The sequence below is a fragment of the Anopheles bellator genome, chromosome 1 (genome assembly GCF_943735745.2).
Source record: "Anopheles bellator chromosome 1, idAnoBellAS_SP24_06.2, whole genome shotgun sequence".
Classification (NCBI taxonomy): domain Eukaryota; kingdom Metazoa; phylum Arthropoda; class Insecta; order Diptera; family Culicidae; genus Anopheles; species Anopheles bellator.
In genome coordinates this window covers 53408346-53424287 of record NC_071285.1, presented here as the reverse complement: position 1 = coordinate 53424287, position 15942 = coordinate 53408346, and the positions used below count along the sequence as shown (strand labels likewise).

Below are 15942 nucleotides of genomic sequence, written 5' to 3'. Positions count from 1 at the left end.
ACAGCCGGGTGCCGGTTTGTGCATGCAGCCAACGGATTGGAAAGCGGCGCCATAAAGCAGCGCTTGAAACAACATCCGGCGACAGACAGCGTCAGCGGTGCGCACCGCGTTGCGCCTAACCAGCCGACGATTGTTTGTAAATCCCTAATGGCACCCATATAGCGATGGGTCTCTGGCAATCGCACTTGAACTTACACAAGACCACACGCTCCCGCTCCCGACATGTTGCGAGTTACATAACTTCATAAACTAACCCATCTGTGGGTGACAACATCAGGCCATCGTGTGACGTGTTTGCAGATTGAGTCACTCAAAATTTGATCGACCGATCGAAAGGACCCAGGTTCGGATTCGTCCTTCACCGCTGCGTCAGAACGGTTCACCCGCTCCCGAATGGAATGCCTTCTTCGGCCTTCTAAACATCGTTCGAGCTGACATAGGTCACCATTTTAGGTGACGGAATCGGAATCAATCAGCCCAAAAACCGAGCTCATGGTACTAATGTATGGCCCCGTCGTATACGACCGGAGCCTGCGCCTATCGGGGCCCGAAACGGGGCATGGCCAGTTTATCACACAAGCTGAACGCAGCCGCCGAGCGTTGCTGCCGAATTGAAGATTTATGAACAGCTCGACCTGCCATTCGAAATTAATAACGCCGCGGCCCGGGACCGGGCTGGGACTTAGATTTTAATTGGCTGGGAAAATGGCCGGGTGATAATAAATCATCAATGAAATTTACTTCCATCATTGCATCGCCATTGAGCATTTGAGAGGCACCGCGAGTTTTGCCAAAGGCTCGGTGAAGGAATGGTGGTCGAACAAATATTGCTCTCGAAGGTCGTGAAGTTTACTGGTATCGGTCACTTATTCCGTTTCTTTTACTTCTCTTTTACAGCACTTTTTGTTGGGGTTTCTTGTTACCATCGGCATCGGATCGGTGTCCTCCTATAAAGACGCCCTGCATGCTTACGCACCAGAATATGTAAGTAGCAATGGTGTGGTCAAAAGTATACGTATCAAGGACTGGGCATTACGAATTTGATTTTCCATTCTATGGGACAGTAAATACAGTCGCTCAGTTTATTCTATCTTTCTTCAAACATCCTACGACACTGATCCACATGCCGAGGGACCTGGTCAGCGCCCATAAAGTGGACATAATTAACGAGGCCGTCCGTGTCAGCTTTACGCAGGAAATTACTCACCTCGTGGATCCTTGGTCAAGAATCGTACTATCCGAAGCCGGCGCCATTAGCATCGTCCAGTTAAGACGGTTTCAAGTCCAAACACGAGAAACGAGGCGTCGGAACGTAGAAATTCTGGCGCCAAATCGATAAAGAAAACAAGACCGGGCCACATGGCCGGCGGTCGATAATTTGCATGACTCGTGGTCGCGATCGCATGACAGTTGTCTCGTGCAGTCCATATTTATGGTCACTATTTTTAGCACCACCGGCTGGGCCTTGGGCCATAAACAAATATTAGAGTCAGCGCGGAGAAGTAAATCAACTGAAGGGAAGGTCCAGCCAGACGAGAACGTGGCGAGCCATGTGGGCACATTTTTTTTCCAACCGAATCTACTATAATTGCGATTGAAAATGTCATTATCGCCCATTTCCGACACACGGCACGAGGGTCACGACGGCATTTTAAAATCGCAATAGCAATCGGCGCACGAACGGCGCAAATGTCTGAATCCTGTCGATGGCGGTGCCCTTCTTACGTGTGCGATTGGCGCCAATCGGCCACCAATCGTGCGTATCGAACGAAACCTTTTATTCGCGCATTAGATTTAACATATTTTTGTAATTAAAAAATTATCATAAACTTCACGCTACAATGTAGCGCCCACCGGCACGAGCCGTAATGATGCTGCCGGGGCGCGCCAGGCTCTCACCGGCTCACCGGCAGCAAAAAAGGGGCGGTCTGACATGGCGAATTAAATTAGACCACCACGCAGCAGCAGCACCGGCAGCAGCACCAGCATGGCGGCGACGGCTCCGCGGTTTTCATGTCTCATTTAAATGCATTCCTGCGTGTGATTTGCACGTGATAAATTATGCATGTTTCAGGAGGTGCCAGCGCGACTGCCCGCTTTTCGCGCGCCGATTCCTTGACAGCGGCCATCGAGATATTATGCTCCGAAACCGTGATCTCATCACTTCCTCTTGGCCTTTCATTCGCAGGCCCATCCGGCGTACTCGTTCAGCTACGGCGTGAAGGACCTGCACAGTGGCGACGTGAAGTCACAGTGGGAAACGCGCGACGATGGCATCGTCAAGGGTCACTACAGCGTCGTCGAGCCGGATGGGTCGATCCGGGAGGTGGATTATACGGCCGACTCGAAGACGGGCTTCAATGCGGTGGTGAAGACGCACGGGCCGAACGCACACCCGGTACAGGACGATCATCATCCGCATCACCACCACCAGCAGTACTACGATGAGCACCACTCGCAGTCGAAGATCAACCACTTCAGCAAGGGCCAGGACCATCTGATACTGAGCTCCGATCTGCCGCAGCACGAGAAGGAGATAGCGGAGATCAGCGAAAAGAAGCGCCCGATCCCGTCGATCCTGGAGCTGAAGCCCCACGTGAACCTCGAGAAGCCCCTGGTCGCCTACAAACACTACGAGCCACCGAGGACGGTCTTCCAGCATCACTACGTGTACGATGAGCCAAACCGGCACATCACGGCGGACACGGAACACAAGCACTACGCACCTTCGGATCTTCCTTCGTCCTTCTTTTCCGAGCCGCTCGACGACAGCCAGGAGCTGTTCAAGCCGAGTATTCGCATCGAAGAGGTGAAGGCGCCGGATCTATCGAAGCTGAAGCCCATCTCACCGGACGTCGACTTTTCGAAGCTATCCGAGAGTGACCTCGGACCGTACTACACCAAGGATAGCTATCGTCCGTTCGCGCAGTACGCGAACCACGTGTCGCATCCGGTGACGCTGCAGAAAGCCAAAGTTCACACGGTGCACGTGGACAGCCGGCCGAAGAAGAACCTCCTGAAGCCGCTGACTACGCCCGGGTTGAAGAACTTTGCCACGCCCTCGGTGTACAAGTTTTCGGCCCGCGCTGGTCCGCTCCCCGGTGGCCGGCCCGACTACTCCAGTTACTTCAAGGCGAAGGCAACGCGTCAGGCTCGCACCGGCCCGATTCCGTTCCCGTCGGACGAGCAGAAGCAGGCCTCGCAGCGCATGGTCGCGTCGATGTTGTCGAGGCAGAAAGCTCGCAAACAGCATCCGGTGTACGCCAACAGCTACTACTAGAGAGAGAGAGATCGGGGCCGTAGTGCCCCCGCGACAGACAGACACAGTGCAATATATTCGCTGGTCCGAGGTTCGACGACTGGCGATGCTCCCGTGGTGCGTGATAATTTAATTTAACCTAATGTGTAGCGAACTAGCGATGGTGCTTTGAATCGAGCACTCGACTCAAGGGTCCGTTTTGTTTTTACTCCTTCGAGAGATGGTGGTTTATTTAATAAAATGTTAGGTAAAATTAAGGATGATCTGTTGGGAACGATTCTTCAACGATTACTAGCTGTTCGATGAGTGGCCAACGGTTACCCATCGACTCCAGGACTGATTGTTGACGTTCCTGATTATCCTGCTTCTCATCGCTTCCGTAAACAAATCGCCGTCATCGGTAGTCTATTGCTAATAGGGATCCTATTAATGCTACATTTCTCTACCGTTAGACCGATTATTGGCGGAGTCACGCCATCATTGCCTTCCATCTAAATTCCTTTGACCAGAGAGTGCAAGATCATGGGCCATTTTAATCATAAAGTTGTGGTCTGCAATTACCCCAGCCCCAGGGAACCACGTGGGACTTGCATATCCGGAATCGCATCCGGATCTGTAGACCCCACGGTAGAACCCCACGCTGCTAGGGCCGTCTTCGGAATGTCTCATAATTAGACCCGTCGATTTACCGGTCAGGGTTTGCCTCAGGTCCCAACCCAACCTTACAGATCAATCGATCGATCGATCGAACGTCCTTCGAGCCACCCACCAGTTTGCAGTGAGAGAAATAGTTTCGTGTTGATCGGACTCGGTGGCCAGCAACCTTATAATTAACACGCAACTCCGGCGACACTCCGGCGGGACAGGAGCCTGGCGTGCCTGGGAGTGCGGGCCACAACGCGAACGCACTTTGGCTCTCGTACCGAGGCACATAAATCATGAATGTTATTGGTCCAGATTGGATTGGGTGTTCCGATTTCGCGCTCGCTCGATATTATTAGGTTGTTTTGCTTGCGCCGTTGTTGCGTCGCCATTTTTTTCTGTCACCGTCGATCTCCTTGCATTAAACTTTATATATGACACGGGCGCCAGGGTTAGCGTGCCAAGTTATCGGTTGGGGCGTCAAGGAATCGTAAACGAAGCGTAATAACCGTCGGAATTTGCACGACACTGGCCGGCGCCAAGCTAATCCATCAGCTGCGCCGACTCTGCGTTGTTTTCGTTTCGTCACGGTCATCCGGCGGCCCGATTGCGTCTGGGGTCCGGGGGTCACAAAAAATGGGTCCACCGAAAGGCGGATCACGGGGTCACGGAAAGCGAACGCATGGAGTCTGGAGTCCCCGCGACGTGGGTTATTGACTCGCCGTTTTGGACCGAAAACCTGCTCCACTCCCAAAAAGGGCGCCGGGTCCGGGTCGAATGTGCGCAACCTATTTCTGGAGCCTGCTCACGGATTAACGATTAAATTTCACTTTTCGGCTACCGAAGATAAGCTGTTCCGTTTAACGTCTGGAGCCCAAGGTTAACGTGACGCCGGCCGCCGGGTGGGAAAACAGGATCACCACTCTCCGGCCATGATCTTCAATTCCGAGAATCGATCGTTGTGCAACGGGTTTCCCCTTTTTTATCACTGTGGTCTGTGGTAGTTCCCCGAATAAGAGAAAGAAAAAGGCGCACAAAGAATGAGACCGAAGAAACGTGACTCACTCAAGGTGACACCCGGCCCCGGTCTCGTTCTCATGCACCCGTTTCTGGACTTCCTTGAGGACTGGCGCCGAGGTGGTGGGTAGTAAACGCACTGATTTCACCGACACACACGGACCCCAAAAAAGTGTGTGCCCTCAAGGACCAGCTCGGATGTCAAAATATGTCGGCTATTCTGCCGATCTGATCGGCTGTCCAGCAAAAACGGCTCCCCCCGCGAGCCCTGTTTACGCGGGTTCGTTTCCCAAAAAGTGACAACACAATGCCAACGCGGGGTTCCGAGGCGTTTTGAGGAAACGGGCACCAGGGAGGGGCAGGCAGACATGCAGACAACCTTGCCGGCAGATTACCGATTGCCGGGTGACAGTGCGATAGCCCTCTTTCGTTGGCATCTCGCACGCAATATGGGGCAGTGGCCGACCAGAAGGAAGTGAAGGGTGAATAAACAATCATATTTTCGTTTTTTTTTCAAGAATATGTGGAACTTATGGTTCCCAGAGTATTTTACTTTATGACGGAACACGCTTGGAAATTATCAAACATTTTGCACGTCAACCCACAAGACAGAAACCCAAAAGCTCCAAACTCCTTCTTCATTTTCGCAGAAAAATGGGCCGATGATGGCCTCCAGACCAAAAACCCGAACCAAACAGTCACTCGTTTTGGGTGCATTGGCTTCTCTTGCACGACGTATGGTTTTTCCGATCCCCAAACACGACAATTCGGTTTATTAACATAACCACCGAGGTGGAAATGTGGGAAATGTTCATGCAGTTTGAGCTGAAGACTCACCATGAAGACTTTGGAAATTAGTTTTTAATATTTTCCAATTTTCTGCAAGCTTTGAGCGTCCCATTTTGTAAATGTCAAAACTTTTACCAAATGATTGCAATTTCCAGAATAAAATTTAACGTTTAAAAAATCAAGTAATCGATAGTTTAAAATCCAAACACTTGATGGATCACCCTATGGGACCGTCGATCGGTGCTCTAAGAGAGATGTCCATCGAATCGGAGCTGTGAAGTGGCCCAAATAAATAATTTTTCTTTTCAAATTAATGTAGTTATCGACCAACTTTCTTGATCGGTACACCCATTGGCCTTCAAGTGACGTTACATTCTCGTCAAATATTCACTCCTCGAGCCGGAATCGATGTCTACCATGGTGGTGTTTAACTGTACTTCGATCGGATCGTGGACTTAAGCCCCGCAGCCGACCAGCGTACCAGTTTGTCACCAACTTTATCTCGCTCTCTCTCCCTCTTGCCATCACGAAAGCGCCGCCAGTTTTGGATTTGTCAGCAACAAAGTTGTCGGTCGGTACCTCTCACCGAAGGAAATAGAAAGACGCCTGACGAGAAACTGGCCGGGCGGGCAAAGAAACATAATCGCCATCGCCAAGTCCGTCCATTAGATGGTGGTAAGTACCAGTTAGCGTCGGATGATTTACGGGGCCTCGATAGAGATCCGATCGTAATAAAAACGGTAAAACGTATCAGTTGAGCGCCGGTTTCGGTTTTTGTGTGCGTGGCCCGCGGGACGATTAAATTACATTTCGAATGGGCCAAAGTAAACCTGCGTGCTGCATCAACCATCCCCCTGGCTGCACCACTGCAGCACAACCCCTGCGGCCCGCTCCTGGCACCATGGGAAATCATTATCGATCGATCGATCGATCGGTATCATTAGCTTGGGGTTTTTGTTTATCACGTTTTTTCCCCCTTAATACGCGATTCGTGCAGGAGGCTCCAGAAAACCGTACGGAGCCAAGTTTTTCTGCGTGCGCGTCATGTCCGCACTTTTCCACCTCCAGGCTCTCTTTCGCTCGGTGGACTCGCTACACTGGTCCACGTACCAGACAACCTGGTACCAGTTTCGGTCCGTGGTACCCTTTCACCCCGCGTGCGTACGAGTCCGAGGGCCACTTTGCGGTTCTGGTGCACGGTGCGAAGCCAGCGATCAGCGTCTTGATTTGACATGTTTCTGTCAGGAAAATTGCTACCCCCGCGGCGGTGGGCTGCGGGGACGGGGCAGTCCGTGCGCGGCATGCATCAAACGCATCGAGGTGCAGTGAGATCGGAGAGCACCATCCACCCACCAGTGGAGGGGCCGGCCAACGAACGACAATACGCGTCACGCGTCAGGACGGCGAAGGACATTCGCCGAGCGGATCAATTCTGGTCACGCCGGAATCAACGGTAATAGATACCGCCGTTGCACGCACGCACGCACGAGGTTTTCACCACAATTGGTTTCGGAATGCGCATCGGCCACAAGTCCGCCAAATTGCCCGGTACAAATTAGTCCTTTGGATGGAACAGGAAAAAAAATGAAAACGAGACACAGAACGAGACGAGAGCGAGAGAGCACATAAATGAAGCAATTAAAAGAAAATTTAAATCCGATTAACCACGAACCACGGGCTCGGAGGCTGATAATGCGGCGTGCTCCGGCGACGGGTTCCGACGACATTGTGCCATTCTGCACCACGCAATCCCGAGATCTCGCCCGACCGCGAGTGGCCACCGATTCTAGCAGCCAATTAATAATTTATCAGCAACCGCTGCCCGCCACGGAGCTAAACGGTCGACGCACTGCTCGTTGGCGGACGAAAACGGTCCGACGAAAACGTCCGTCGGATCGACACGCCGGTGGCGAAATCGGCACCAGAACCGATTCAAATGACGCCAGCCCGCCAGCCAGCCAGCCAGCCAGCCGAAGGGGATCGAGCCGACCCAAGGTGGAAGGCTCTCGGTCGGAGAATTCGAAAGATTTCTGCAATTATTTCAGCGCGGCCACCGACGTGCGCCTCATTACGCGACCATAATTCGAAACGCACACGCAGATCGGACGCCACAAACGGAAACCGTCAAAACGGTGACATTGCGGACCGGACGGACCGGCCGCGTGACATGTACGGTATTCATTAAACGGCATCTGCAATGCCCCGTGGCTAATTGATTTGCACAAGCGAACGGGGCAGTCCGCGGCGCTGCCGCTAGAATAAGGATAAAACCGGTCCGGTACGGAGTCTTGGCTGGGCCCTTGTCTGGGTCTTCGTTCGAGTGTCGCGTTCGAAATCATCCGGATCCGGCGCTAATCCGAAGAAGAGATTAACAGCTGAACAGGGTGTTACACTCTAAGTGGCCCCAACAAATATTGGTCCTTCGCAACAGTCCCAACCTACCAGCGACACCATTAGCCCGAAAAGTGGCTCAAAACACGGTGGAGCCCACCCTGACTAAGCACTCCTATTAGGCACCGCCGGCCCAATAAACACCTTGAGCCGGCGATCGCGATCGCAAACTCGAACCAGGGAACCAGGCTCAAGTCAACATCGTTTAACATAAGTATAGTAACAGAGCGCACAGCACAATGTGCCTTTAGTTTGCGGTCTAAATTATACATTTCGTTCGCACGTTCAACACCTCCACTCCGATATGTTCTCGGGCCGCTCCACCGCTGGCCGTTTGAGCAGAAAAAAAAGAAAAAGGAAAAAAAAACAGACCTTTAGCCGTCAGTTTATGAGTTCCCGAGCCGCGTTCGCCGTCACCGGTCACTCCGGTCCGGGGCTAACCAATCATTATCCGGTGATCTAAATTGATTTGTTACAATTACAGACGGCACCGCGGCTGGTTACATGTGTAGTGTATTAGCCTGATAACGATCACCGATCGACAGTGCCCTGGTGGTGGTGCTGCTGCCAGTGGTGCTGGTGGCGTTCTATTTATTCATGACGGTCGTGGCGTGGCGTGCGCACGGCCGGGGCCCGCTCTGCATCTCACAATCTGCGTGTCCTTTGCGATCGCGGCTGCTGCTGCCGGTGCCACCAGTTGGTGGCTCGCCCGTGGCTGTGGAGCACCCGGGTGATGCACTTTTACCTACCGCGCCGCGTTAGCATAGTTTATGCGCCCGAGGGGAGTAGCATAGGTTGGCACCTGTGCCGATCGGCCGACTGCTTAGCGATAATCCTTTCTGATCTCTATCTGCGCCTTTAATTGCATGGCGAACAAACGCCGCTATCTCCGGGCATCGGTCGGCATCTTCAGCTCACGCACGGTGGTGCCCGGTACACGCATGGTATTATTATCATATTCATACCTGATTCCGTCCAGCGGCCAGAGTGACGACCATCGGATCGGATTACATCGAGCTGAGGTGACCGCGGTGATGTAAATGCTGGTGTCTCCTCTGGGGCACTGCGTGCCACACGAACGGACGTCATCGGAGCCCCGTCAACCCGTATGGGCTATGGGCGTGTGTGATCCAGGCGCGCACGCCCGCGATCAGGACCTTCGGTGTCAGTTCGATTCAATGCAAATGTGCATGGGCCCACTGAACGGGGTATGATTTATAGCGCCTCCGAAACACCCGTCCCAGAAAGGTGCGAGGCGCTCTGTTTCTGGTGGTGACCCCTGGATCTGCAGAAAGAGACACTGTACTGGCCACTACTTCGCGAAACAATAAAAGAGAAGGTCCCAAAGGGGGCTGAACTGCTGGGTTGCTTAATAAGTTAATAAGAGAAGAATTTGATTTGTTATATTGGTACACAAGCTATTTTGTATCGACGGGTCATAGATATTTTGACAACAGAAAAAATCAAATATGTGGTTTTTTATTTTAGGAAGGTTTAAAGGCAAAGGAAATTTATGAACGAATGTTGAAAGTACGTCAGTATTCTTTGCCTTCAATTAATACAGTGAAAAGATGGGTTGCTAAATTTAAACGTATCGGTGCCTTCAAGACATTTCCCGTCAAGGACTCCCAAAAACAGAAAACCACCCCTGAAATCTTAGAAAAAATATAAGATGTAAGAGAAAATAAGATCAGTCAGTATTGGAAAATCGTCGAGTGGCTGAAAGAGATTCAGTAACAACGCTAGGCATCTCATTGAGTAGACTTGGACTTTCTTGGAAATGTTGCCAAAGATTTTTCGAAAGGTTAATGTGGATTTTGTGCGACGACTCATCACTATGAGACTTATGAGATCCTGAGTGAAAACAAGAAGCTAAAGAGTGGTGTGTACCTGGTTCTTCGACTCCGAAACGAGTTCGTGTCGGGAAGTTGGTAAAACAATAAATACTAATTATTATTCTATCCTTTTAGACCTGCTGAAAGAGAAAATTCGTGAAAAAAGACCCGCGATGTTTTTTCTTTAGGACAATAAACCCTATCATAAGATCATTTTGAAAATACTAACAATCCATGAAATGAAGTTAAATTGAATTGTTGGAGCATCCACCGCATCTGTTTCCAGACCTAAAAAATTCTTCAATAAAGTGTATTTCAAACCACAAAATTGTGTTTTACTTATCGAATCGCAAAACTTATCGGACAACCCAGAACACACAGACCAAACCTTTCCTTCGTAGCACTTCGTAGCAAGCTAATTTAAATTCCTAAGCCCCGGTTCTAGGGCACCCGTGATAACCCGGCCCGTCGGCCGGCGCGGCACAGCTGTTATCGTGGTCACTAGAACACTTGCGGGGAAAACTTGTTGTGAAAACTTGGCCCACAAACGCGTGCCGGTGAGGCACACTAACGATCTGACACCGATTCCGTCGTTCCGTCCGTTCGAGAAACACACAGTTATGCTATTTAAATTTATCTCCCCACTAATCGGAGGCGACAGTGGCATTCGGCGGCCTCCTAAGGGTGCCGGTCGCACTTTGCAGTCACCCTGGGTGCGATCGGCGAGACCGTTCGCTAATCCGCTCCGTCACTTTCTGTCGCGATTAGGCGCGCTGCGATTTGTGCAAGAACTTTGAAGAACTTGTGGCCAGTTGGGACCTGAAGTGCCAGGCACGTCAACTTCTGGCAAGAAATGTAGCAAGATTTTGACGAGTTACAATCAAGCCGGTTCACGAGGCGTGACGCACGGTATTGACATTTAATTGTAATGCCCTGCACCACAACCTGACCTGACCCTTTCGGTAGCCAAAATACACTGCCACACGATCCGGCGCTTATGACCCGCCGGCACCATTAATCACGGGCTGGCAATTATGTCCGGTGCGTGTCAAAAAATTAACCAATTCATCGCCGCCGTGGAGCCACGTGGACGGAGGCATGTAGCACGTCAAAACAAACAACAACGCCGTTGTTTGGTCGCACGAAAGAATTATGATGGCCCCAGCAGCACCGGCGCGCGGTGGGTCGGTGAAAGAAAACTCGGCCCCGGGTGATAAAGTGCCCCGCGGACGGACAGCTAAGTGCGATTTCATGCAAATCCCGGGCCCGGACTCCGGCCAGTCTGGTCGGCTGATAAACGGTTCCATTCACGCGGTACGCGCAGCCGCACGTGCTAAAACGGCTTGAGAACGACGAATAAAAGGGTGATTTGTTCAACATCGACCTGAGCGCCTGACAAAGTGTTCTAGGAGCCACGGAGGAGGACCTTATACCCTCAACAAATGGGGCCCGGGGCGCCACGCAACTTATCAAACAAATAGGCGTAGACCAGCATGACCAGCGATCCTTGCGTAAATCGCGCGATCGCTTGGCAAAATAAATAAACCTAAACATATCGGACTGGCTTCAGAACGGTTCGCTTTCGCGGCTCGAGATTCTTTTCCAACGTTTCTGCTCAGATTCCGATCGCACCGGCCGAACACCGAACCGAACCTCTCGATCGCACGCAACCATCTAATCTACCAAAGTGGCTCGGTTTGTGAAAGGAACCCAGTTCCAGTTTCGAAGGGTAGCCAGATAAAGATCGGACCAGACCAGGCGGCCAGCCCATGGGAAACGTTGCGACCCAGGGCGGTTTTTGGCCCACCAAACGGCGGCGCCTTTTCTTCGTCCGACCCGATCCCCGGCGAGAGTGACAACTTCTTCGACCGCGATGTCCGATTTTGGGCCGGGTCGCCCCCGATGTCGAAAACGGTAACGCACCGGCGATTAAATCTGGATCGCAATTGTACGGACACAATTTGGCAAATATGCCAGTGCAAGAGACATGCGTCACGCGCCAAGTGAATCGGGGTTTGCAATGGCTCGCCGTTAGATAAGCGAAAGCGAAAGCGAAGGTGTAATGTTTCAATTGGCGGCTTCAATGAAACTCCTAATATAGAGTGGCCCGAGTGGCCAGATAGTGGAGACCTTGTTTTAGCGGAGCGATTAAAACTCCGTTCCGTAGCCGACAGATCACCGAGTGACCTCTTCCACCGCCCAAAGCTGGCTCATTTGCGCCTAACACACATCACGTGACTAGCTGGACCCCGGGCCCCGGGTCCAGTCTTGGCCAGCTTGACCACCCGCAGCATCACGACTGCGCGGTGCGTCGCACGATCAATCAGCGGAACGCGAGTCATATATTTCACCTGCCGCTCGGCGCATAATGGCCTGGACTGGGCCGGCGACGCGAGAGGCACGGTTACCCAGGAAAACGGTGAACATAAATCAAAAGGGAGTCCATAAGGTCCCACGTCCCCGCTCCGACCGCCCGAATAACCTTGAATTACGGCTGGCTGGCTGACTGGCTGGCTGGCCGGCTCTGACCGTTCTGACCGCCCGACCGGTCGGAATGCAAGAGATCGCGAGATCGCAATCGGACTCAGAACCAGAACCAGCGACGAGCGACGGGCGGTGTGATCTACAAACGCGTGTGACCTCAATTCGTGGACCCTCAGCCACGAGGCACGTGAATCGAATCGGATGACATTTTGTGACCCGTTCGTATGACACTTTTCGGACTCCGGAATTCAGTCAACGGCAATCAGCAATATTTGGGCGGCTGTCAAAACGCGGAATGGATTCCAACTTGCGGTGGGATGCCAATCAGTTTAACGGCCTGTCTAATTGTACATACAAGGTCTGTTCAAAAAGTATCTCGAAGCAAGTAAAACCGTTTTTTTCGATTGCAGGGATTGCGTGGTGCATCATGAGTTCTTGCCACGCCTAAAACGCCACGGTTTGTGAGACTTTTTTCTGTTTCTACACTACGATTGAGGAGATAAAGACGGCATCGAATTGAATAATATCACAAAAAAATGTTTTGAAATGCTTCGAAGATTGGAAAAACTATTGGCACAAGTCTAAAGCATGGCCCACTTAGTAACGGTAAAAGTTGTATATCTTCTAGCAGTGCCTCTGGTGGTCGGATTTGAAATATTTTGACAGTTATGTCTTTGGTAATCATGGGACTTTCAGCGCTGAAAGTTTTATCTTGGTACGAGGAGTTTATAAAATGTTATGCTTAAAGGAACTCGAAAGAAGAAAAATAATTCTGCACACTTACGTCAAGAACCCCACGGGGTCTACTTTTGAAATCGCAAAAACACTAAGTTTCGAAAAAAAACTGTATATACTGTACTCCAGAAGATTGTGCAGAAAATGAAAGTGCACATTGTGCAGATTGTGCACATTCCAAAGAAAGTTCGCGATTTCATCCGACGGCCGACAAAATAATTTTCTGAAACTCTTCTCTCAAAGTACAATAAAACAGCTTCATTTTGACACCTTGACATACTTCCTAAATCAAACCAACCCCGAGATAGAGCTAATTAAATTGTTCCCGATTTTAAGTGGATCATGCTTTATAATATCTGATGGTGATTACTTTGAAGCGTACAAAATAGATACTCATAAATAAATATAAAAAATTTTAAGAAAAAAAACACAAAAATTAGCGATATTTTTTCTAACAGACCACCTGCGATGAAGATACAACGATCCAGTGACAGGATTCGAACCGAACTCCGTGTCTCGGCTACACGGACAAAGTGGCAGACTTAATCCAGTGTACCATCCAGCGCTTTCGGTGGCCAGCTGACGTGGCCACCTGAGAAGCGGAGCGTAATCCGGCAAGGCTAGAGTCGATGGTCCAGTGAGTGGCTTGGCGGCCTGGACAGTGCCCGGTTCACCAACGCGTATCACGGTTGTCCATCATCCGAAGGCGCCAGCCACGTCGGACCAATGTCAATAGAAAAGGTCACGTGGCTTGACGCGCCCGTTGAAAGGGCGCAACACGGTAGTAGATACCCCTCCGCTCGATCGATTGGCTTCGATTTTGGCCACAAGAAGGGTGGAGGTTGTGTCACGACACGATAAACAAACCCGACCAGGATCCGGTGTCTGAGTCATCCAGGCGGTTGGCTGAAATTTGATGGATTAGTTGTCAAATGTCAGGTCGCGATATTGCCCTTTTTCGGACGGCTAATCACGGGGTGGCCACGTCCAAACCGTGCTCCTCTCATTAGGCGACTAAATGCAAATACTGAACCAGCGGTGGCCTTGCCCAGGCGAAACACGCCGCACGGTTTCGAATTTCGCACAGTGCGAACGGTCGTCCTTCGAAGCCGGAAACCGGTATTCCGTGAAACCGTGACCTTCGTCTGGCAGGTTAATGGCCCAATTGTCTTCGCTGGTCACCTAGAATAAAATGGCAGACCGACCAGACCGGACCGAGCTGACCTAGAATCGAACAGAAGAACGGATTCGGTCCACTCGCCGGCGTAAGGATTCAAACCCCTTTTCGGAACGGTCGTCGCGTAGGTGTAATTGACTCCAATGACTCCCGCTCACTTTAGCGCCCCCCCCCCCCCTACCCCCGCAGGCCGACACCTACCGGGAGCGGGTAATTTTCGGTTAATAACACGTGCACACGGTAAACGGATCGGAATCGGTGCTCGACGCAAAGACAAACGTTTAATCGGCAACGACGACCACGCGTGGCAATTGTTTGTAAATTACGTGGCTTCTGATTAATTGGGGCCGTTTGGTGCCCTGCGGCATTTTAGGGCGCCCGTAAATCATAGGTCCGTGGGAGAGTGGGACCGTTTAGCTCTCCGCGCTCCGGCTCGTATCTGTCAAGATTTGGGCCGCGCGAACGTGTCGGGCGCGTCAAAAAGGGCACACCGGGGGCGCCCACCACATCACAGAAAGGGCCGCGTGGTGGCGCACCCCGGGAACAATCGCTTTGTCTTGGTGGCTTGGCGTCGAAACCGTCGCGAGCAGCTGCGCGAAGACTAGGACGCATTCACGCACCGCGCCGCACACCGGTGAAGGTTCACGTTCGGTGCGTCCGCCGACTCTGACAGTCTGACCGGGGGACAGGTGACCGGCACCCAATGGCTATGCTGTTTCGATTCGTAAACTTCGATTTAATATTCCTTTTTAATTAAATAAAATTATGTTCTCGCGTGTGTCGCGAGTGCGCACTCGCCGAACGCAGCGCTCTGTGCGCGGAACGCGTTGGCCTCAGGTGTGCCGCCTCGTTCTAGCGATCGCCCCCAAGGCTGATCGGTGGGAGGGTGCTTCGGGGGCGGTGGGGGACCCTTCGCTCAACTTGAAAGAGTCCAGCGACGCCAGAGTCCGTGCGGGCGACCTCCATCACCTGCCACACATACGACGCGGTCCGACAGAAGGGCCTTTAGAAAACGGATTTCACGCCCAGCTGTTGGCCAGAAGGGCGTCGGAACGCCACGCTGGCCCTTTATGACACACAGAGGGACGCCGCGCCACATCTCAGTACCGCCAGTTGCACGAGATTAAATCAATTCCAACCCGAGCCCGCTGACTCGTACACCCAATTTAGTAACCAGTCAGTCTGAGGTGCTATGCTCACCCGCTCAGCGGAGGCTAAGTGATTCCCCCGTTTCAACACGTAATTAAATGGCACCAAACTGACACCTCACCGTGGGCCATCGATTTCGGGTCACTTAACCGTGGGTCGGCGAAATTGACATTTTATTGCATGTTCCCGGACGTAAGCGATCACGTGACATGAGCTCGTTCGGCCGACAGGGCAACAAATTGGGCGCTTAAAAAGGCCAAAAAGCTGGGAACATAATCGCATCGCATCCAACTCCTTCGGGTTTTCCGAGCGCCAGAGCGCCAACCTGAGGCGCCCCGAACGGAGCATAAAACGGGTGTGTAAATTATGCAAATAACAGGCTTCTCGCGCGCGTAGGTTTTAAGCACGCGCCGAACAACTTTATTGGCGCGGGAAAGGAAGAACCCGATGTTCCAGCTTTTTTT

General features: G+C 51.7%; 1 protein-coding gene across 1 annotated transcript; it reads left to right on the top strand.

Moving 5' to 3' along the window:
* The first annotated feature begins 492 nt into the window (after positions 1–492).
* LOC131215854 (uncharacterized) lies at positions 493–3280 on the top strand. Its single transcript, XM_058210251.1, has 3 exons — positions 493–503; positions 849–984; positions 2189–3280. Exons 1-3 carry the CDS (start codon positions 493–495, stop codon positions 3278–3280), a joined length of 1239 nt encoding a protein of 412 aa, XP_058066234.1.
* Positions 3281–15942: the final 12662 nt, after the last annotated feature.